A 23,554-nucleotide genomic window follows, 5' to 3' on the forward strand; every position below is an offset into this window, starting at 1 on the left:
GGTGTGGCCCTCAGGAGAGAGAACCTACTCACAGGACTGGGCAGCCAGGCCAAGCTAGTCCCATGCCCACCCGGGCAATGGTGACCTCTGCACAGGAACTCATGTGTCCATCACAGATGTTCGGGCATCAGCTACACGCAGATCTGGTGCTGGGCTTGGGGCCTTGGTGATGTCACACCCATGGGCTGTCAATGAGGGACTCAGGAGCTACTGCAGACTACACACATGAGAGGCAGGCAGTGGGTACCTGAGACAGACTGGTGCCCCCAAGGGAAGCTTCCCACTGGAGGAACACCCATGGGAGGCTGTGAGGAAGGGATTTTGCAGCCCTGGGGACCACATTCTTCCATTAGAATAAGAACAGCAAACATCATTTGGAGAAAGCTAGTTTATATAACACTTGCTTGGTCAGATTCCCCAGAGACCCTATCGATTCCCAAGATAGGTTTTTGCTGGTCCGGGTAGGTCAATGGGTGCTGGTCTCTAAGGGAAGGAACTTGAGGACATCTAGAATTGTCTCAACATCCCTATGAGGCAGGCATGATCCTCCCAGTCTACAGATTGAAAAACTGAGGCTTAGCAGAGAAAGGGCCTGCTCACTAGGGTGGAGCTCTTGCTGTGGCCCATGCCACAGCCATTCCATACCCCTCAGGCCTTCCCCAGAGCTCACCCAGTGGGGTTTGTTCTCCTAATTTTAAGCACACCCGGGACTACTTAGTACCAGGGTGGCTGGAGTCCGGGTGAGAGAACAGAGTCATGGACAGGAGTTCTATGAAATCCAAATACCCCTCGTAGGTGGTGGACAATAACCCAGGCCCCTCCCCCCGAGAAGTCCAGAACCACTCATGTCCCAACTGCACCATTGGGAACCAGTCACAGAGATCCCAGACTGAGAATACCCCACCCCCCACCCCAAGCTATTGATAAGTCATTGGCCTGACTAGTGGCAATCCCCTCTACCCTTCCCTCTGCAACTGCTTTGGCTCACAGCTGGGTGTTCACCCTGCACAGGAGGCCTCTGAGAGGTTCCTCCAGGCCATCAGCATCACAGAAGGGGTAGGAGAGGGTGGCTTCCTGGGGCAGGGGTGAGGACTTCCTGTTTATAGCAGGGGTGACAGTGATGAGGGTAGAGATAGAAAGGCGAAGCTGTCCAGCATCCGGAGAGCATGGCTTTGAATGTCAGCTCTGCTCAGCCCCAACTCCCTCCCCAGAGCCTCAGTTTTTCATCTAGGACATGGGGGTAGGATAGCACCCACCTCATAGGGTCCCCTTGGGAGGCAGAAGCCTGCAGGTGGGATCAGCCCTGGCAGGCTTTGGGTTTTGGTGGCCGCAGTCATGGCTGCTCTTTGACTTTGGAGTCCGGCTTCTTCCACACAAGGCGCTGGCAGTGCTCCAGGGCATCACACATCTCAGCGGCCTCTGGGCTCTTGCACCAAAAGCTGGGGCCTAAGACACACTGATCCGTGCCTAGAAGTGGAACCTTGGGGCTGTGGCAGGCCCCCATCTTCCTGCACAGGTCCGTGGGGTCCATCATGAGCCTGAGGCTCTCTATGAGTACGGGTTCATACTCCGCTACGAAACGGTTGCACTGCAGTACGTAAGGCAGTGGCAGGATTCGGCAGCCACCTTTGAAGGCGTTCAGGATGTCCCGCTTGGTGCTCTTGCGGTCCAGATTCTGGGAAGATACGCCCAGTATCCTTTTGCACCCATGGCAGAAGCTGCCCTGGTTTTCTTCATCCACCAGCAGGGACGGTGTGGTTGCCTCAGCCCTGGAGATGGACCTGGCCTGCCTTCTGTTGTTACACAGCCTGATGGTCTCACACACTTTCTCTGGGGTGACTCTGGTCACAAGCTGAACCAGGTTGGGGCTGTAGGCCTCCACCAGGGTGATGCACTGCTGGACTAGACTTTCGGGCATTATGGAACACACTCGCTCCAGGGTGTGGGTGATGAGGGCTTCTGTGCTGTTGGTCATGAGCCATTTGTCCATCTCCTGGATCACATTCAAGCACACATCACAGGTCAGGCCCAGCTGCATCTGCATCTCATTCTTCTTGGGCAGCTCCAGTTCCAGAGAAGGGATTCCATCCACAGCGGCCACTTGAGCCAGCCGGTGGGCAGGCTCTCTCTGCTCCTCACAGAAGCCCCCCTTCCTGCAGACCTCCTGTGAGGGGAGAATCTGCAGCGCTTGCTGGGCGGGGACGAATTGCTGTTGGATGTAGTTCTTGCAGAGGGCAGCCAGGCCAGGCCCCAGGGATGCACACTGACCCTGGAAAGTTACCTCTGCCAAGGTCAAGTTAGACTCTAGAGCACCCTGGAGTGTGGAGATCAGCTGGATGCAATCTTGGCATACAGCATCCCCAGGCATCTGTGATGGGTGGAAGCTGAGGGCCCCGTTGGACAAGAATGGAGCCATCACTTCAGTTATATCCTCCTGTGTCAGCAGTCTCTCTGAGGTGGCAATGGCTAGGTGCCTCTGTAGTGGCTCACAAAGGGTGAGCGCCGTGCATACCGGAGCCACGGCAGTGCCTGGGGTTCCACTGAGCATGCCCAGGACAGCTGGGCTGTGGTTGTCCACCATCTGCTTGCACTTAGCTGATGATTCCAGGCTGGGAAGCCACTCACAGGTCTTCGTTATGGATCCCAAAATGTCAGACTCTGTAGCATCCGGGTTCATCCCGTTACCAGCAGCGGCTGCCACATCCTGGCACACACTGCAGGGCAGGGACTTGACTATGGGCTTGCTCCAGACAGCACTCTGGCAGTACTTCACGGCCTGACACTTCGCAGCTGCCTGCAGGTCTTGACACCACACCTCAGAGCCCTTGGCACACTCCCGGGGGCCCGTGATGGGGCTGGCCTTGGCGGCCCCCAGGAGACCAGACAAGAGAATCAGAGCACACAGCATACTGCCCATGGTTCTACTGGCTGCTACCTCTGCGTGGCTGTCGCTATAAAACTAGCTCTACTGCCTGGCCTGCTCAGCGAGGGGCCCGCCTCCTGCTCCTCCCCAGCCTGAGTCAGAGCCCCACCTGCCTGGGTGCTGGCACTGTCCTCTCTGGCTTCTGTCTTTTGGTCTTTCCACCTTCAGGGAACATCTCCCTCTCTTCCCCTGAATAATCAGTATTTTCAGAGTCTATCTTCTTTGGGAATGAAGTTTCTGTTCTGTGTTACACCAGGGCTAGAATTCTAGAGTGAATTCCTAGAGTGACTTATTTCTAACTGGACCTCATGGCCATGGGCCTGCCACAGGCCCTTTTCCCAGCCCACTGTTCAGGGGCTGAGTGGACTGTTGACCCCACAATGCCTGTGTGAAGGCTGCTGGCATGCAGAGCCTTTCATTCTGGAGACTTCTATGGGAGGCTGGGTGTGGGCTGGTCCCTAGCAGATGCACATGATGTTTGCTGAGGCTCACACATACAAAAGAGTTTTGTCTCACTGTTAGGTCATTTGTTATCTTCTGTAATTTTAGAAATAGGCATTAGGCAAGAGCATTGGCTCCAGGCAGCACACAGGTGGCCAGAGTCTCATCCTGTTGATTCTGTGGAGGATTCTGGAGCCAGACTCACCTGTTATGATTGACATGCAGCTCATTACTCCCACAGGAGTGGGCAGATCAGGGACCCCGAGGGCTCTGTGGAAGCCCCACATGCCTTAGTAGTGTGAGTCCCACACATGGCTATCTGTGGCTCAGACCCTGGGGCTCTGGAGGAATTCACTTCCCAGTTATGTGGGGCGGGTATCCCAGCCGCCTTTGCAACAGCTTTGTGAAGAACGCAGATGGGGCCTCCTCTTGCCCTCCTTCTAGGGGGCTGAGCTGCAGAGAGAACATGGAATGAGGTTTACTGAGCCCTTTAAATGACTGCCAAAGACTCTGCTTCCTTTGGGCCAGGGGAGGGAACAGGCTTGGTGAAGTGGTGAGGCTGGGTTCTCCTAGCTGCAGGGCCACCAGGGCCAGCTGGGTGAGCTATACACAGAGGTGGGGCTGCAGACAAGGCAGTCTTATCTAGATCTGACTGGGTTGGCCCAGCTGACTCACTCTCCAGCACCTTACCAGGTTACTGTTTTTGGAACACCCACTCACTTTGTTTTTGGGGCTCAGGCATTTTCTCAACCCTACAATCAACTCTGTTTGCCAAGTGAGTGACCTGCCATTTGACTCAGTTTTGATGTCACCTCCCCAGGGTCCATCCAGACCCTGCAGTCAGGGGTTCAGACCGGACACTGGCTCAGCCCTCTCCACCTGCATCTGTGTATCACGGTTCCTATGGCCCTCTTCAAGCTCAGAGACTACTAGGAAGGTTCACAGAATGCAGGCAAGTTCTATGCTGGTGTTGAGCAGTTTACCTCAGCAACCAACGTAGGAATCACCAGAGGAAGGTGCCAACAGCAAGAGATGGGTAGGACATGGAACCTCCAGGCCGTATCAGGGAGTGTCAGCCTCCAGCCCATCTGTGGGTTCTCCCCAGAGCACTGCCCCTTCCCAGAGTCATGGGCGAGGGGTAGCTGAAAGCCCCGGTACTACAAGCTCTCTGGTGGGCAATGCTGTCTAGAAGCTGCCAAGGTCATCAGCCCAAATCACCTCACCGGTGTAAATACAAGTGTGGACCAAGGAGCCACTCAGGAAATACTCCAGGCTTAGGGCCTCTGTTATATTTCATTTTGATACCATTTCTAACTTAGAAGGCAGTTGCAGAAACAATTTAGAGAGTGCCTATACCTTTCCAGGTATACTGATAACATTTATTCCCTCTACATCATTCTATTTTCTTCTTATCCATCCAACCATCATCTACCAACCCACCCATCTATCTATCCACCTGTCCATCCATTTATCCATCTGTTCATCCATCTGTCCATCTATCCATTTGTCTACCCAGTTATCTGTCTATTCATCTGTTTTCAACCCACACACCCATTTTCCATCCATTCACCTACACGTCCATCCATCCATCCATCCATCCATCCATCCATACATACATACATACATCTGTTCTTCATCCATTCATTCATCCATCCAATTATCTGTCTATTCATCTGTTTTCAACCCACACACCCATTTTCCATCCATTCACCTACACGTACATACATACATACATACATACATACATACATACATACACACACACATCTGTTCTTCATCCATTCATTCATCCATCCAATTATCTGTCTGCCCACTCATTTGTCCATCCATTTATCTGTCTACCTGTCCATACGTCCATCTATCCAAATTTCTATCTGCCTGTCCATCTACTTGTCCATTCATATATTCATCCAGCTATCTACTCACTTTCCATCCATCCATCCATCCATCCATCCATCCATCCATCCATCCATCGAACTATGTATCAGTCTGTCCATCCAGTTATCCATTCACCATCTGTCCATTTGTCTATCCATCTGCTCATCCAATTTTCTGTATGTCTTTCTATCTGTCTGTCCATTTTCCTCCATCCATCCATTAATTCATCCATCCCATCTATCATTTGTCTACCATCCCTATATCTGTCTGTCCATATGCATAAATATTTACAGGCAGTGTGTCACAACTGCTGTGGGCGGCTGTGGGTGAAGGCATTGTGTCCCTTTGCCCATTTCTTCCGTGTGCCATTCCTAAGAATGAGGGCATTCTCTCCTATAACCACAATGCATTTATCGAAACCGAGAGCTGCCGTGTTGACCCAGCGTTATCTGCCCTACACCCAAGTCCAGGCTTTCCAGGTGCCAGCGGTGCCCTGTTCTGAGAGCTTATCTCCCAGGCCTAGCTCTACCCCAGTCACCTGATACACTCACTGCACACGTTGCTTTGCTCACGTCTGCCTGGAGCCCTGGTAGCCTGGCCTTGTCTTCTGTCACAGTGGAGCATAGGCTGGTTATATTGCCCAGGCCCCTCATTGGTGATGCTTCATGACCGGTCCAGCTGGGTCCTATAGTGGCATCCTTCTGCACTGCCCTGGGCCCTCTTGGGACATTGGATCCAGAGATGCTTGAAATGTGTGTTTCTCTGCACAAGAAAAGCTTTCTCCTCTCTCCTCATCTCTTTCTGCTTTCTCCATCTTTTTTTTCTTTAAAAGAAAGACCCATCACTTTTGATTTTACTTTTACTATTCTCAAATCTGATTTATGACTTTGGGACTTTGAACTATTGTTTGTGAGTCTTAATCCAGTGCCAATGCTGGTTGCTCTTGATGCCCAAATGGCTCCAGTTTTGACCTGTGGAGCATTTGGAGCTGTCTTTTGTCTCTTCCAGTTGTCCTTATCATTCTTTGAGCCCCTCATATCCAGCCACGGCACCACCCCAGGCTCGATTTGTTCTTTGCCCAGACAACCCTGAATTCAGCTTTCTCTCTAAGGAAAGTGTTTAGAAACCGTGCCTGGAAGCCAGTTGAGCGGGCTGTGCTACAGTCATTTCCAGACCCTCGTTGACATAAAATGATACTTCACTTACTGGTGAGGAAAAAGGATGAAGCTGGAGGGAAGGATGGGTGCTTGTGGAATCACAGACACATGTTCATAAAGTACTGTTAACCTGTGTGCACATAAATGCATGTGACATATTTATCCATCTGTCTACCCATCCATCCATCCATCCATCCATCCATCCATCCATCCATCATCCATCCATCCATCCATCCATCCATTCACCTATTTACCCACCCATCTATCCATGTATCAATCCATCCACCTATTCAACCGCTCAAGTGTCTACCCACCTACATATCTACCTTCTTTCCCATCCATCCATCGGTCCATCTATCCATCCATCCATCCATCCATCCATCCATCCACCCACGTGCACCCATTTTTGTGAGCCCATTTGCTCATATGCACACTTCTGTGCAGCAGTGCGCAACCCAGCTGCCCTCTTTTCAATGTTTGAACCTCCCTTGCCTAACAGTGAGAAGCTTAGCTCTTATTATCCTTAATGTATCTATTCACTCTCATTTCTGAATCCAAAATGCCCTTTAAAAATTAGTTTCAGAAGCACTAACCCATTCCATTGTGAAAAGCAAACTCTACTAACTAGAATTCTGTAACTATTGACAGTGGACTTTATTCTGCTGAAGAGGAATTTATACACAGCAAAGTGCACACATCTTAAGTGGGCAGGCCAGTGAGTATCGGCCAACACGTTTCTTTCGATCTCTCCCCAACCAGGATGCACAGCCCTTGCTTATGGCCCTGTCCAGTTGCTCAGCTTTCCTCCTTGTTTCCTACCATGGACTCATTTCCATGGCTATGATCACGCATCCAGACTTACCACTGTGTTCTTCCCGCCACATTGTAAGGTCTGCCTGTGCCGTCTTCACAGCTGTCTGTACTTAGTTCCCTTGCAAGGTCATGCCAACAACGTGTCCCTACAGTAGCCTGTGTATCCACCATGGGCTGACATTTCTGACTTCTGGTGTGGGGTTTCTGGTCCCCTGGCTCTCTGAGCATGTTTTGTGGCATGATGAGGGCCATGCAAGTTTCTATAGGGTGTGCGCCAAGGCTTCTCTCTGGTGAGTGCCAATGCTCCTGAGCTGTTCTGAAGTGGCTGCACCTGCTGCCACCACCCAGCACCACCGGTGTCTGTCACTCTTTGTGGCTCTGATTTCAGTCCTTCAGAGATGATGAACAAATGCTCACTTACCACCCCCACCCCCTGAAGTTTGACAGCCCATTGCTGTTGTTGAGGTTTTTAGAAATACTATTTGCTGCCCAAACTATTAGAACAGCATTTGTTTTGTATTCCCAAGTAAAGACTGGTCTGCTCTGGTCACAGTGGCATGTAGGCAGGTGGCTGGGAGCCATATTGTGATGAACCCCTGACCTGGAAGCTGGGCCTGGGGAAGCAGAAGGGGGCTCGGCTGCCTCACCCCCGTGGAAGGAGTGCTGTGGAGTGGTTGGAATGTTCTTGTCATTTGATGAGTAAAGAGCATCCTAGGAGAGGCTAAGCCAGTGTGACCGCATATGTGGCAAGACACTCCAACTCTCACACTTGCTCCCTGTGCCCTGCCCAGCCCCTCACCTGCATGGTGTCGTCACCATCGGCTCCATGAGGGGAGCAAGAAGGGAAAGGAGCTGGGCAGCTTGCTCACTTGTTCCCTCTCTGCTCTGGGGGTAGATGATGACCCCACAGCCCATCTCCTGGGCTCATTGTTCTCCACGCCTCTACCTCAGTCACCCACCACGATACTATGCTCCCTCTCTCCTCACTTCTGTCCTTCCTGGGTCTTTCTGGGTGACACTGCTCTCCCCTTCCCAGGACTCACCTTCACTGTCTAGCCCAGGGATTCACCAATCACTCATTTCACACGCATTCCCCAGGCGGCCGTGAGCTGGAGCTGGAGTAGGAGGAGGATGGAGGAAGCGTGACCCACACCCTCCGACACAGAGCATTGATGAGCAAGCACAAACGGACCTCCCCCACCAAGCAGGGTGAAAGTGCGGACATGGCAGGAAGCCATGTGGGGTCAACAGTAGAAAGGGGTTCCCTAGAGAAAGCCTTCAAGAGGGCCCCATCATCGGCATAGTAAGGGCATAGGCCATTTGGCTTGGGATGGGGTGTGCTGTTCACATGAAGCAGCCAGGAGGGGACGGGTGGGCTGGCTGACCATTAGACTGTTGATCTGACTCAGAGGAGTCAAGGGCAGAGGTGAGGTTCTTTTAGCATGTCTCTGGTGGAGGGGGTGTCTAGAGAAGAGCACCAGGCGGGAATCGGGAGGCTGAGACCATGGTCTGATTCCTCTGGGAGTGCCCATCCATGAACAAGCCTGTGGGGTGGGGTGAGGTGAGGTGGGGGAGGACAAGGAACTTGGGGTGAGTAAAAGGCAGGCTAGAGCAGAGGGATTCTGGCCTGGGAGGGTCTCTGGTGAGCAAGTCAGTTGAGGTCTCTTCACCACCCAACCCAGGCAGAGCTGGACCTGTGTATCCACAGAGCCCTACTACCTACCTACCAACTCAAAGATGGTCAGCATCTAGGGTCCTTGCCCCTCCCCCATAGGTCCCTTGACTCCTGAGGGACAGAGGGTGAGACACAAGCTGGGAGGCGAAGCTGAGTCTGGCTAGGTCACTCGTGAGTACGGTGGAAGACAGGCCTCTACTTCAGGAGTCTTGCTGTACCTCCTGCTTCTGACCCCTCCCCTGAGACCACCAGGCTGAGGTCAGATGTGAGGTCTTGGATTCTGCCTCCCACCCTGACCCTGGCTTTCCAACCACAGAGCGGAGGCTGGAGCCCACCAGCCCAAAGCCTTGCACCCCTGCCCACCCCCCCACTCAGGGGCTTCTGGGCCAAGAGCAGGAGTGGAAGGTAGAGAGAGGGGTTCCTACAACTGCCAGACTGGTTACTACAGCCTGAAGCCAAGCATGGTCTGGCTGAGAAAAGAACAGTTCATCCTCCCGGTTCCGAGGCCAGAGTCGGAGTTGTCCCTCAGGGCTCTCAGGGACCTCCGCAGATGTTGTTGGCTGAACCTGTGCCGGGCACCCCATCTTTGCACCTGTCAACATCTGGCTTTCTTCTGTACTCCTGTGTGTTGTTCTCTCCCCCCCATAAAGACCCAGTCATAGATTTAGAGCCCCAGGGGAGAATAACTACGTTATTCGGCTACGTTCTTCAGTGAAGACCTGAGGTCAGCTGCCACGGGTTACGCATCAGCATACGTTGGGGACTCTGGGGCCATACATCAACCATGACAGGTGTGTTCTGGTCTCCGGTGTCCTTCACCCTAATCTTTCACTGTGGCTTAGACTGCTCCTGGTTCCAGGAAGCCTGGGGGCGAGACACTGCGGTAGAAAGCCAGTTCAGAGCCCAGTGGGATGCTGAGCCCCTGGGGTCACAATGCCTGGGTGTTTATGAACATGTCCTTTGCTTGCAGGATGTCCTGAGCATTTGGTACTATGGCCCCCTAGGCTGCACCATCCCAAAAAGCCAGGACTCAGACAGAGGTGACCCTAGGTCTGAGTCTATAATACTGGTGACCTGTGAGCCAGACAGACTCTGCAAGCCTAGGAGCCCATCATGACTGTTAAAGTGTAGCCATTACTGCAGCCCCTGAGACTTAGGACCTGGGGACTTTGTGGTCCCATGGTGGCTGGAGCCCAAACCCTTTTGTGAGTCTCTCTCTCTCTCTCTCTCTCTCTCTCTCTCTCTCTCTCTCTCTCCCGCCCCCCTCCACTTCCATGTGGCCAGAATAAAGCCCAGGTCCCCAATACTGGTTAACGATCTTTATGTGCTGCCCTCCCAGCATGTCTCCTCTAGTGTTTACCAGACCACCTCTGCAGTTCCAGACCTCAGGTCTGAGGAGCCTCCTGGCCCACCTTGCCCTTGAAGCACTAAGGGCAGCTGAAAGCCCTCACTCAGGATAAGGAGGTCAGCACATCTCAGGTGGAGGGAGGAGCTGGGCCAGGGGGCAGGGTCCCTCTCCCCATGTTGGAAGAGGGAAAGCAGCAGGTTTTAGAGCATCATGCTGCTGGGCCTTGTGGACTGTAGCTGTTCTCATGTGTGCATTCAGCAGTTATTTATTGGGCATCGATTCTGCACTGAGTGCTATTGTGGGTGCTGTAGATACTTGAGTTAACTAGATAGATGGTGATCCAAGCTCCTGGGACTTACACTCCAAGGGAAGGACTGGAAATTAAGCAACAAACACAGTATGTGTGATAGTGGAGAAGGGGGGGAGGCAGAAAGAAATCCTACATGTTGCAAGGGGATTGGAGCATCAAGAATGTGTGTGGTCAGAAATGGCCTTGGCGACTTGGCAGTACATGTGCGAGGATTCCAGAGGAAGCATGGGAGAAAGCCAGCGGGGAGTCTGATTATGTACTAAGCAGGGAGGTTAGCATGTACAAAGGTCCTGAGGTAGGTGGTACAGGAACAGCAAGGAAGCAGAAGTCTGGGACCGAGTGAGTGGGGGAGGAAGCAGGAAGAATCAGGATTCGAAGAACCACATAGTGAGGACTCTGGCTGGACCTCTGAGGGAAGTAGGGGGCCACTGCAGGGATTCCAGCAGAGCAGTGACATGACCTGAGAGTACCTTTGTGGGGATCAGCCTCAAGCAAGGGTGGCAGTTAGGAGAGCCAGCAAGCAGGAACTAGAGGCCCCAGGGGTGGCGTGTGCATGGGTGGTGACCTTGAATTCCAGTTCTGCTAGTGGTTGGATTTGTTGGTTGGTGCTTTAAATGTGGGACAGGAGAGAAAGCATTTGAGGCAGCACCAAGCATTTGACCCGAGTTATGGAGAAGACTCTGAGAAGGAGGAACTTAGGCAGGCACACCTGTCCTGGGTGTGCCATTGCATCACCCATGGGAGAGCAAGTGCCTGCTCAGGGTGTGGTGTGGAGGAAGATGGGGGAGTGCAGAGAATGGGGCCACACTGGGCAGTGGGAAGGATGGGCAAGCGCAGGCTTGCACCATGGGGTAGCTGTCCTCCCTCCCCACAAGAGGAGCACCCTGGACCGGGGCAGGAACGGGGACAGGGGACTAGCAAAATATGGACAACAGCCTGTGGGTCATCAACAAGAACGTGGACCCTCCTCCCAGAAGTTAGGCCTCAGCAGGGAGCTGAGTCCAGGAACAAGTGTGGGATCCCAGTCTCTGGTGGCAGTTGAGGTCTGAGGTCGGGCTGTTCAGGGTGATGATGGGGAGGAGCCAGATGAGGGGAGCCAGAGATGGCTGGGAGCTCTGGAGAAACAGGCGGCAATACGGAGGGGTGAGGGAGTAGAGTGCATGGCTTGGCCTTGGATGGTGCAAGACCTCAGTCAGGTGGAGGTCCGTGAACAGCCAAGATTGGGCACCCTGGCCTTGCAATAGGAGCCAGCTGAGAGGCAGTAGTGAGGAAGGCCGTGGTGAGCAGTCGGGAATTAGGAGCCTTTCTCCCAGAATGTTGTGACCTCTCCGGGTCCCACGTGTGCCTTACTCACATGTCTCACATGCCCTCTAATCAGGGTCACACCTTGCAGTGCTGGTTTTAATTCCCTGGGAAGCACAGCACCCTGGGTGGGCCGGGTGGACCATTTAAACTTCCACCTTGGCCCGGGGCAGGACAGGAGTGAGACTGGCTTCCCAGGTGCCGGAAGACTCTGGTCGCACACTCCTGGGTCAAGAGCCAATGCCTGCCTCCCAGCTCTTTCCTTCTTGTCTTTCTCTCTTGCCCTCTGTCTGCCCTTCCCTCGTTTCCTCCCTCTCTTTCTCAGTCCTTCTCTCCTTTCTCTCTGCCCTGCAGTTTCTAGTGCTTATTATATTTTCCTTACCAGCCATGAGAGAGGGTGGCTTGTTGAGGAATGAGGGATGGAGGGCAGAGGCAGAGAAAGGCGGGCAAGGTACAGCTGAGAGGTCCCTGAGCATCCAAACTGTTGAGCAAGGCTGGTCCACCACAGGCTACACTGATCCCGCCTTCTGCCAGCCCCCTGTCCCCAAGTGAATGCCCTTCCTTCCTTAGAACTTGTGCCTTCTCCTGGGTCTGCGGTGACAAAGTCCATACACAGCTACCACAGTAGAAGTAGGCCTGTCTCCTCATTCTAAGACTGTGTCCCTGATCAAGGTGTCCTGTGCTTTCTCCATCTCCTAGACTGCCATAGAGATCCAAGGCAGCTTGGCATACAGAGGGCCCTGAAGAGATCCCGGGACCCCTGGGGTAGGGTCTTCCTGAGTCTCAGCCCCACCTTCACCCAACTGCCACCAACTCTGCCCACAGTGTTCCATCCTCACCCTGGGCTAGGACATGCACCTGCCTCCTAGCCTGTGCAAACAATCCCTTGGTGGTCCCTTGTACCTGGGGCTGCTGGGATTGCAAAGGGGGATCTGCCTCAGCTTTGGGAGCAGCCCTGATGCTTGGTGTTCCGCTGTGGATACAGCATTCATTCAGAGCTCTGCCACTGCCCTTCCAGGGGGTCCTCTCTGGGCCTCTGCACCCAAACACTCCCCTGCATGCTGCCCCTGAGGGAGGGTGTGTGGCTGGCTACCTGTGGTCCCTCCCTTTTGGGTGGTGAGCCACGCTGAGGTGGGCAATGAGTTCCAGTGTACAAAGGGGCTCCAGCACCAACAGCATCTCCATTCTCTGCTGGCCACGGCGGCAGCCTCATCTTTAGCCTTCTCTTCCAGATCTGGCTGCCACAGCAGAAACTAACAACCCCAGCCCATCTTCCTGCCCACAGGCCTGGGAGGGTCTACCTCAAACAGGCACCTGCTGAGGTCACGAAGCGATGCCTCAAGATTGTTCACACAGGCTGGGAGGCAAGATGAAGCTAGCCCGGGATGAGGATGGAGGACTGTGGCAGAGCTGGTGGCAGTCGGGTGAAGGTGGGGCTGAGACTCAGGAAGACCCTACCCCAGGGGTCCCGGGATCTCTTCGGGGGCCCTCTGTATGCCCAGCTGCCTTGGATCTCTAGAAGACAGAGAAAGCATCCAGTTCTGCCGGGGTAGGGGGCATGAATGGGTAATCAAATGACCTCAGGTCCAGGCCCAGATAAGTCTGATCCTCAGGGCCCAATCCCTCTCTCCTCCCTTCATCCAGCAGGACCCAGAAGAGCAAGGACTTTCTCCAAGGGCACTAGGGAGCCACTGGGACTGATTCGGGTGTGCTGACCTGGCATGCAGGGCTTACCTGGGAGGTAGAACCAGGCTGAGGAGGACACACCCTGAGCACAGAGGTGAGGGAGTGTCCTTCAATGGCTGTAGGTGGCTGGGCCATCTCTGTCCCTGAGTAGACCCTATCTAATACTCTCTCCACATGTACCGCACATCTGCAGAGTCCTCCGAAAGTCCTAAGACAAGGTGCTGAGTTTGGGAGCAGAAAGCACCCCTCTGAGGAGAGGTCCCAAGCTCATCATTGTGGGGAGAGCTGTCACCTTGTGGGCCCTGGGAGACAGTGTGGGTGTTCCACCTGAGGGAAGAGGAGTTGTTGCTATCACATCCCAAGTCATGGGGCTTCCCTGACAAGCTAAGAGTCTGACTTTGAGCCACAGCAGTATTCATGGGTGAGGTACCTGAGTCAGGGCAGAAGGGACCCTGATTCTGAAGCCAGCTAACCTGCTCTCAGACCTTGAATCTGCTAGGCACCCCCGTTTCTACCCCTGCAGCCATGGCTTGGGGTCCCAGGACAAGGCACCCAGAGGAGCCACAGCGTGACCTCTGCACTGGGTCTGCCGGCAGGACCTTGCTAACAGGCTGCTCCCAAGAGCCCTCCCTGCTTTCTGCAACAGCTGTGGGACAGAGCCAAACACCCGGCCCACCAGGCCACCACTGCATCTGTGGGACCTGGGATCTAGACTGTCCCAGCTCGGAGACCAATAATTGCAGTCAGATGAGTCCATGGAGGGCTTGGGTAAGCTCAGCTGCCTCCTCCACCTGGGGCCTATAGAACCTTTTAGAAAAGCCAGGAACATTCCATTCCCTCCGATGCTTCCCAGGAGGTCTTTTTGTTTTGGAAGACTGGCATGGGCGTCGGGAACAGCTGGACAACTCTTGGGGGAGGGTACAGAGTAGAGGCTTTGTCTGGGAACTACTTTCAGAGGCTCCCATAAGGACTGACAGAGGGGTGGTCCCAGGCAGGGGAGCATGCCTTGATATCACCAGGCTCCAGCTCATGGGACACGATTCCACTATGGTTCATCCTCCTCTTTATCCATCATGTTGGCAAGCTACAGATAGCATAAGCCTTGTGCTAACTTGTTACACTTTCTTGGGGAATCACTCAGCTCTTGATGAGCCCCAGGCAATGCCTCTGTTGGCCGATTTCACAGGCAGAAAAGCCCATTCACCTATTGGAAGCAGGGCCTTGAAGGCATGAATGTCCTGATGTCAGGGCCTTCAGACTCAGGGGCCATCGGAAGTGGGCTGGGGGTGGGAACCAGCTCTTGTAGGCTGCCGACTGGAGATGGGGAGGGTGCAGTTTTGCCAGCAAAAGCCTGCAATTAGGAAGCGATTCAACATACATGGACCTGTACTGGAGCCCTGCCTCTCCCAGGTTCAGACAGATGTGTGTGTCCGGCAGATGTGTTATAGATTCTTGGAATGAAAAGCATCACAGAGCCAGCGATGTCTACCCCACCCCTTACACTGTTACTCGCTCTGTACCCAGGTACCCACAGTCTGCTGCCTCTGTGGCCTGTGCCTGGAGTGTCCAGGCTGCCCCCTGCTGCTCAGGCTTGTTCCTTTCACACAGTTCTATTTAGGGCCTGCTCACAGATGGCTTCACAGCTTCCTTTCTGAGGGACCCTGTGCTCCATACTCCAGCTTTCTGCTGTAGCGGTCAAGTGAGCCCAGGCTGAACATCCTGGTGCATGGGAGCTAGTGAGGGACGGCATCTCAGGAGCCTTCCTGCGGCATCTGAGCTCCACATGGACTTCCTACTCTGAGTCCCGGGCTGCCTGGTCACCTTCCTGGAGCACCAGGAAGATTCCCTCCTCCCTTCCTCCCTTTTTACTTCTCTCTTCTCTCCCTCCCTATTCAGAGGCTGGGGGCAGCAGGGTACAGTTAACTTCCTATTTGCAAGCTGAACTAGGGCCAGCTGCCAGGCTTCAGTCTCTGTCCCTGCCTGGGAGGCAGCTCTGCCCCCTCTTTTGCCTGTCTCCTTTTCTTGATGGAAGTGGCCAGTGGTCAGGCTGGGTACCTGGGACATGACGACTAGTATGCCCTGAGGTCCATGAACCCAAAGGTGTCTATACTGAACTTTCACAGCTATCTGGGGTGGCCTAGCTCCATGCCAGGGTCTCCTCCACTTCATCTTCCTTGTCTATCCCCGAAGGCCATAGAAGACTGGTCTTGTGATGTCCCCTGAAGTCTGTGGCATTCAGGTTTCCAGGAATCTGCAGCCTTCTTTAATGGTTCCACTAAGCCGCTGCTCCCCACCTGGACCAGGAGCCCTCCAAGCCTCCAAGCTAGATTCCTGAGAAAGGCTGTCGGGGGCAGTAGGAACAAGCAGGCACTGAACACACACCTGGAATTCTATTTTTCATTTGTTTATTCAGTCACCTTTGTTACATAGCCCTGAATGGCCTAGTACTCACCCTATAATCTAGTATAGCCTCAAACTCATGGTAGTCCTCCGGCGATTAGGAATTTGGTGGACCCATCATGGTACTGGCAGACTGGTAGCCATGGCCTGTGTAACTGACCAGCATTATGGAGATAGTCCTATAGACATTGCTGGATGAGAATATATCTGGGGTCTTGGTACCCTCTCCCAGGCCATGTTGTAGGCATGATTCTCAGCCACAACGCTATGGGAGGTGGCAGGGCCCAGTGAAAGGTCTTGGGTCGGGGGACCCTTGAAAGGATTATTGGCATCCTGGCCCCCATTCTCCTCTCTCTTTCCTGAAACAAGTGGTGAATGGTTTCACTGTGTCATGTGCTCCACTACGACGCACTCACTACCCCTCTGAGAGGCCTAGAAGTGATGCCTGGATTGTGGACCAATACCTCCAACATTAGCTACACAACCCTTTCTCTCCATAAGCTGCTCATCCCAGGCATTTCTCACGGAGGCCCCAAGCCTACTGGCACAGCAAGGAAAAGAGCCAGCTGCAGTTAGATTACTTCCAATCCAGTCCATGCCTCACTTGGCCCATGGTGGTCAGACCCTAAGCTCCACCACTGTGAAACTGAACTGGATGACACTCACAGTGCTTATGTTAGACCCCAGCTCCAGCATTGGGCCATGCACAGCCCTGGCTCCAAGGGCACCCAGAGAATGGATCTCTGATTTTTGGGATCCATCCTAGTGGTGGTCAATGTACCCTTGGGAGTATACATCTGATGTCCAGACATGAGGGTGTCATCTCCTTCCCAATCTCTGAAAGGCCTCCAGTGCCTCAAGCTATTTCCCCTATTGGCCATCATGACTCTACTGTGCCCCACTATGTGGAGAGACACTTGGGGCTCTCAGGTACTTCTGCCCATTCCCAGTCCCAGGCCTCTAGTGTCCAGCATCTGGGAGGAGATGTGGGCTTGTCAGCCTTCCATGTGCAGAGCAGTGGATGGTGACTTGAATGGAGACTTGGAAGCTCAGATCTGGGAAGCAACATGCTGCCTTCCTTAATCCTGGCCATTATATGGGATCAGTTTTCCAGGGTCACCCAGCAAACTGGTTGCACTTTCCCATAAGCTGCTGTGACCCTGCTATGAACTTGCAGTGGTCTTCCAACACCCGCAACAGCATGTTTAACACACACGCTAAGCCCGAGCTTTGAATTTTTCATGCGGCAGGCTAGCGAAGGCACCTCATTGTCGTCGTCGAGGGCTTTGATCCTCCCCCTCCCTCCTCCAGGCTGGAGGGATCAGAAATGCCCAGGCTGAAGGCACATCTCAAGTATTCCAGAACCTTCTTCAGGATGCCCTGCCAGAAATGTCAAAGGAAATTAGACAGAGCTGATGTCAGGCTCAAGGAAGCAACATTCAATCAGTGACACCATTCTCTCCCCAAATTGAATTATTCATCGTTTCCCGGTCTTAATAAAATAATTACTGCTCGCGTTTGCCCTCCCTTTGAGAGGGTCTTGCTTCCTATTAGAATGTAAAAAGGGCTAAGGAGGAAGGAGTTCTCCTGGGAGAGGGGAGCAGGAGGCCACTGAACGCCTCCCCCATGTCCAGCTCCTTCCCTCCAGCTCCTTCATCCAGATCCACCACCATCCCCTCCTAGTGACCAATGTCCAGTTGACTTCCAGCTGCCAGCCTGGGCACCGAGACCCTTCTCTGTATGATGGCTGCAAGTGCTATATGATTAGTCGGGGAAATGTTGAATGGCGACGGTCAACATTACAGGACCTCGGGGACTGCCATGATGTACCAAAGGAGGGATGGTGACAGGTGAGATGGACGAGAAAATGGGAGTCTAGTATTACGGCGTACCAGAGGGTCCTATCAGTGACCTCACTGGGGATGCTGTGGAGCACACCAAGGAGTGGTGCTTGTCCTCTGTCCCCGTGGCTGGCCGTCATCCTCCAAGGGTGAAGCATCCTCACTCAAGCAGGGTGCTTAGGTCTAGTGCCTCTGAGTCTGTGTCATGACCCCACCCCACAGGAGCACTCTGGTAGCCTCAGCATCAAGCCCCATGCCCTGTGTCCCCAGCCATGTATTCTGGCCACTCTCTTCACCCCCAAGACAACAGAGAGACCCTGGGGAATGCTGTTCTGCCTGCCTCAATTTTCCTTCTCTTGTGGCAGACAGACACAACTAGAATCTGATGGGCTCCTCCAAAGACTCACCTGTCCAGGTACATGGCTCTGGGGGAATAAAAGTGAGCCTTCTGGAAAGGGCAGAGCACAAGCTCGGAAAGAGACACCAGGGGCACCCCTGGAGAGCATTTGAATCTGGCTCTGGGCTCCGCACCTTCTGGACTGCAGTAACTGTGAGATGAGAGGACACGACGTGACTTCTCTCCTTGCTGTGACCAGATACCTAACAGGAAGCAGCACGAGGTGACAGGGTTCATTTTACACCACAGTCTGAGGGTGCAGTCCAAAGGCATGGTGGCAGGGTAGGAGACGGGTCAGCTGGTGACAGCAATCAGGAGACAGGGAGATGAGCACTGGTGCTCATCTTGTTCTCTCCATTTTGTTCCATAAAGGATGCAGCTGGTGGAAGGTGACCCCCACATTCAGGGTGGGTCTTCTCAGTTAACCCTCTCTGGCCACACACTCAGACACCTCAGAAGCCTGTCTCCTAGGTAATTCCAAATCCAGTCAGGCTGCCAATGCAGAAAAGCCATCGCAGGCAGGGAGCCCAGAGCAGCCAGTGGGGACCCTACATTCATCCCAGTTCTTTACCCAGCAGTAGGGTCATGATTCTTTGGCCTCAGTTGTTTTCTCTTCAGAATGGGTAGAAGGCTATCGTAAACTAAAGTCTGGCTTCAGTGACTAGGTGTGGAGCTAAAAGTGCCAGCCTTTGTCTCATGTTCCTGCTGGATGGCAGTGAGGGGGCAAGAACTGGTATGTAGGAAATCAGACAGGAATGTGGCCATCCTCAGCACACTCCGGCGTTCTGTCTTCCTGTGCACCATATAGGTCCTTGCAGCCCACACGCCTGCTCTGGCTGTAACCTCAGAGACTCCAGGGGCAGACAGACCCATTTCTTGTGGGTCTTGTGGACTCTGTGTCTAGTGTCAGTTCTAGCACTGAGGGGAACTCTGTGGAAAAAGGCCACCGCTGATACCTGTGTCTGTCTGAGTGGAATGAATGAGTGCATGTAGTGGGCACTCACTGAGTCGAACTTCCTGTCACACTATCCTCATGACAACCCCTCAGAGATATCCTGAACAAATGACCTACATTCCAGGACCTCAGTTTCTTCCTATATAGAATGGGCAGAAGGCAAGCATCATTACCTGAAGGTGAGGGTTATAAGTGTTTGGGTGTGGGGCTGAGAGTTCTGGCCTTTGGTCTGTGACCCTTGCAGGACAGCAGTGGGCCAGTGACCCTGTGAACATTCAGGGAAACTAAGTCACTGGTAGTACATGATCCAGGACTGAAAGACAGAGGCCAGGTACCTGGCCAAGGAAGCTGACCTCCAGACTCAGGCTTGACATCATGGCTGAGTCCCTTCCTTCCTTCCTTCCTTCCTTCCTTCCTTCCTTCCTTCCTTCCTTCCTTCCTTCCTCCCTTCCTTCCTTCTTTCTCTCTCTCTCTCTTTTTTTTTAAAGATTATTATGTATAGTGTTCTGCCTGCATGTATCCCTGCAGGCCAGAAGAGGGCACCAGATCTCATTACAGATGGCTGTGAGCCACCATGTGGGTGCTGGAAATTGAACTCAGGACCTCTGGACAGGCACAGTGCTCTCAAGCCCTGAGCCGTCTCTCCAGCCCAGCTAAGTCCCTTTCTGCATGCGAGATTCTAGGATAGTGGCTTCCTGGCCCCTGAGTCATTAGGATAGGCTGCACAGCCTGGCCGTTCAAAGGAAATAGGCTTGTGTGGGGACTGAGTTTTGAACTCGGGTTGTATGCTGCCGTTGACTGTAGGGGTAAGGGGCCAGATATTTGGCTTCTAGAGCTCAAATCACATATTTTGAGCATGGATTGACAGAAGAGATTCCCACACACTTTAGGTGCTTCGTGTGTGTGTGTGTGTGTGTGTGTGTGTGTGTGTGTGTGTGTGTGTGTGTGTGTGTGTTGTGATCCCTGGGATAGGGTAGGGGAAACCTTGGCCCAAGGGTTTCAGGGACAAGCTCAGTGGTGTGGGTTTGCACCTTGTCCTAGCTGGAACAGTACACATTGGAGACTGGTAAAGCAATTTGTTGTTTAACTTTGGAGGATGAGACCAGGGATTTGTGCTTATTGAATTTAGAAATGGCGAGATCTGGGGAGACGCTGTCATTCTCATCCGCTGCCCTGGGGTGTGGCTGCATGCATACAAATGGCCTGATTAATCTTTCAGTGGGGGGCCTCGTGCTCACCAGCCTGCCGCGAAATCTGCCTCCCCATGCTGCACTGGAAGTCTGGGAATAGGCAAGAGGAAATCTCCAGCAGGCATCCCCACCCCCAGGAGACCCCAGAGCCTGAATAGGGCCATGGGGGAGTGTCTAGTGTGTCTATTCTGCATTAACTCATTCATCAGTGATGCGCACAAGCTTCTACACTGGACCACAGTGAACTGGGGATGCCACAGTGAGCTGGCTAAGTTTGTACAATTGGGAACTTCACGGACTAGATGAGCAAAAAGGGGTGCAAACAGCTTCACTGTCAAGTGGCATCAGAATACTGTAAGTCGACCAATCTCCACGGAAGACATTGTCATGGGTAGGGAAGTTGGAGAAGGCTCTGTGGATTGGGATAGGTGGGAACTTCAGTGACAGTCTGTGGGATGTTCACTGGGGGAAAATGCATCCTGTTGGAGAAGATATTCCCCAAGGGGCTGGGGCTGTTCAGGAAAATGGGCACACCAGTTGGTTGAGGTGGTAGGGCAGAGAGCCTTGAATGCCTCACTAACAAGAGGGGCCTCAGTCTTAGTGCAAGGAAGCCAATGGAGGGTTTGGGGCCAACAGGGGTCATGTAGGAGGATTGTTCAGCAGTGTAACGGGTTGAGTGGATTATTGTGGAGTGAGGGACAGGATTTGTGGGAACGTCACCTCCTTAGGAGTACCTGAAACTACTCTGACCATGTTCTCTGGGGTTGGTGAGAGGTTAAAAGCTAAGCAAAATCAGAGACAGAGAGAGAGAGACAGAGAGAGACAGAGACAGAGACAGAGAGAGAGAGAGAGAGAGAGAGAGAGAGAGAGAGAGAGAGAGAGAGAGAGAGGCAGAGGAGAGGCAGAGGAGAGAAGAGAGAGAGAAGGGAGAGAGAGGCAGAGGCAGAGAGGCTGGCCAGTGAGCTAGCCCGGGACAGGGAAGCTGGGGCTGACAGCGGCCCAGCTATGGACGTGTGTGGCCCAGTCTCACCTGCAACCTCACTTCTAGCTGAGACGAGGCACATGATGGACCAGTGTTCTAGGTCAGAGTCCTGACCATGCCACTCACTCTCTACAGAATCAGAGTAAAGAAAGCACACAGCCCTGGACTCAAGGACCAGGGAAGTGACCGTCACTAGCTTCTCACTGCATGCCAGGCCTGTGTGACCCCAACTATGGTCTCTGAGGCCTGATACACGGGCTCGGGTATCCGTGTGTCGGAGCAAGGCTGAAGGCAGATGTTAGCTTCCCTCCCACTGGGAGTCCTTCCATCACCAGGGTGTCAGCTCAGTCTCTGCTCATCCAACACTTCTCTCTTTTTAATGAAGCAGAATGATACCAATCTCTATTCTCTTCACAGTGTAATGTTGGTGGCATTCTGGTTCCCCCAGGATACCAGGGAAAGGTGTGACATCTCCCCAGGCACCAGCACACAGACTTCCCTCTGCCATCATAAGGATGGGATGGCAGCATCTTCGGGGATCTCAGAGCTGGAGTTTTCTCATTTCCGCTGATTTTAATGTTGCCGCCATCCCAGGAGCCCTGTGCTTGAGATGAACAGGCACTTTTCCAGTTTGTGTCTTGTTCTTTTATAAACACACATCCTCACTGTAGAACACAGAACAAACACTGCAGGGGAAAAGTTTACCCACAATCCCACTCACAGAGGGGAATATAACTCGCTCCTCGCAGTAGCCATGCACTTGAAATGACATTGACATGCACTCTGCAGACCTGGTGAATGCAACTCATATGGAAGCATGGTCCTCAGCTGCTAAAACTGGTAAGTCCCCAGCTGTGTCCTCAGGCCATGACCCAGGAAGGCCACTGGGGCTCTTCCCCTCCTCAGATAAGGACTCCAAAGAACAGAAAGGTCAATGCTGTCCAACTCCAGAATCCCCTTTGGAAAGTCCTTTAGGATGGATGGGAATGTCATGGCTGCCTGGGCCAGAGTCCCCCGTGATCTGAGCTCAGGGCCCAGCATTATCCTCTGGGGACAGAGCACCAACTTGTGATCTCAACTGCCAAAGGAGAGGCTTCACCTACTTAAGTCCCTTGCTGCTGTGGCACTGGGAGCCTGCCCCTGGTGCCTTCCATCATGCGGGTGTCTGTTCTGTGGGGCCAGGGGTTCCCTAGCACAGCAGGTGGAACAATGCTAGTGTCGTGACTCTTTCCCAGAGCTGGCCCAGCCCCGTGGCTTCAGGAGTCAGGTCTGTGCCCCTAAGGCTGCCGGTCCATCGCAGTGTGAACACACAGCTGTACTTACCACACCGCCTGCCGTGACATCTGTGTCCCTCAGGTGCTCAGGTGCTCAGTCCTCCTGAGCACTGCCTCCCACCCATGAGCAGCATCTCCAGTCAGTGTTGTATAGTGACTGGATTGCAGAAAGATGAGGCTGTTCTCTGACAGCCGAGGGCTGGGCCTGAACCTTGCACCTCACCTTTGCAACTCAAAGCAATGCGAGAGGCCTATCTGTGAAACTGGGCCTGTCTCTGTTGGAATCCTTGCTCTTCCGCTGAGTCCCTGTGTGACCTGGGACAAGTCAGTTTACTTCTATGAACCACAATGTTCTCATTCATAAGATGGGAAATAACCAACACTCCCTTGAAGAGTTGTGAAAGTGTATTTGAATGTTGCCTATAAGTGAAAAGGATGGAATCTGATAGTGGGTATGCCTTAGGGTTCCTATTGCTGTGAAGAGACACCATGACCACAGCAACTTTTATAAAGGAAAACATTTAATTGGGTCTGGCTTACAGTTTCAGAGGTTTAGTCCATTATTGCCCTAGCGAGAAGCATGGCAAAATGGTGCTGGAGAAGGGGCTGAGAGTTCTACATTTTGGTCCGCAGGCAACAGGAGGTAAACTGTCCCCCACTCAGGCCATAGCTTGAGCATATAAGACCTCAAAGCCCACCCCCATAGTGACACGCTTCTTCCAGCAAGGCCACACCTCCTAACAGTGCCACTCCCTATGGACCAAGCATTCAAACACATGAGTCTGTGGGGGCCATACCTATTCAAACCACCACAGGGTGTTACATGATGCATTGATGGTGGCGATAATGGTGGTGATAATGGTTATACTGGTGATAAAGTGATGATGACAGTGGTGGTGGTGGTGGTGGTGGTGGTGGTGGTGGTGGTGGTGGAAGGGATGCTGGTGGTGAAAGGGATGTTGGTGATGTTAGTGATGAAGAC

The 23,554-nt window shown here is 53.2% G+C and overlaps 2 protein-coding genes across 5 annotated transcripts in view; one reads left to right on the forward strand and one right to left on the reverse strand.

The window, feature by feature from the left end:
• The window catches only part of Sorcs2 (sortilin related VPS10 domain containing receptor 2), a 390,666-nt gene that overhangs the window by 182,562 nt on the left and 184,550 nt on the right, over window positions 1-23,554 (forward strand). The gene's annotated exons all lie outside the window — the stretch shown is intronic.
• Window positions 410-8,269, reverse strand: Psapl1 (prosaposin like 1). Its single transcript, XM_052736100.1, has one exon. The coding sequence runs from the start codon at window positions 2,915-2,917 to the stop codon at window positions 1,334-1,336; it is 1,584 nt and encodes a 527-aa protein (XP_052592060.1). The 5' UTR covers window positions 2,918-8,269; the 3' UTR covers window positions 410-1,333.

The sequence above is a fragment of the Peromyscus californicus genome, unplaced genomic scaffold, assembly GCF_007827085.1.
Source record: "Peromyscus californicus insignis strain IS unplaced genomic scaffold, ASM782708v3 Scaffold_13__1_contigs__length_99412109, whole genome shotgun sequence".
Lineage (NCBI taxonomy): Eukaryota > Metazoa > Chordata > Mammalia > Rodentia > Cricetidae > Peromyscus > Peromyscus californicus.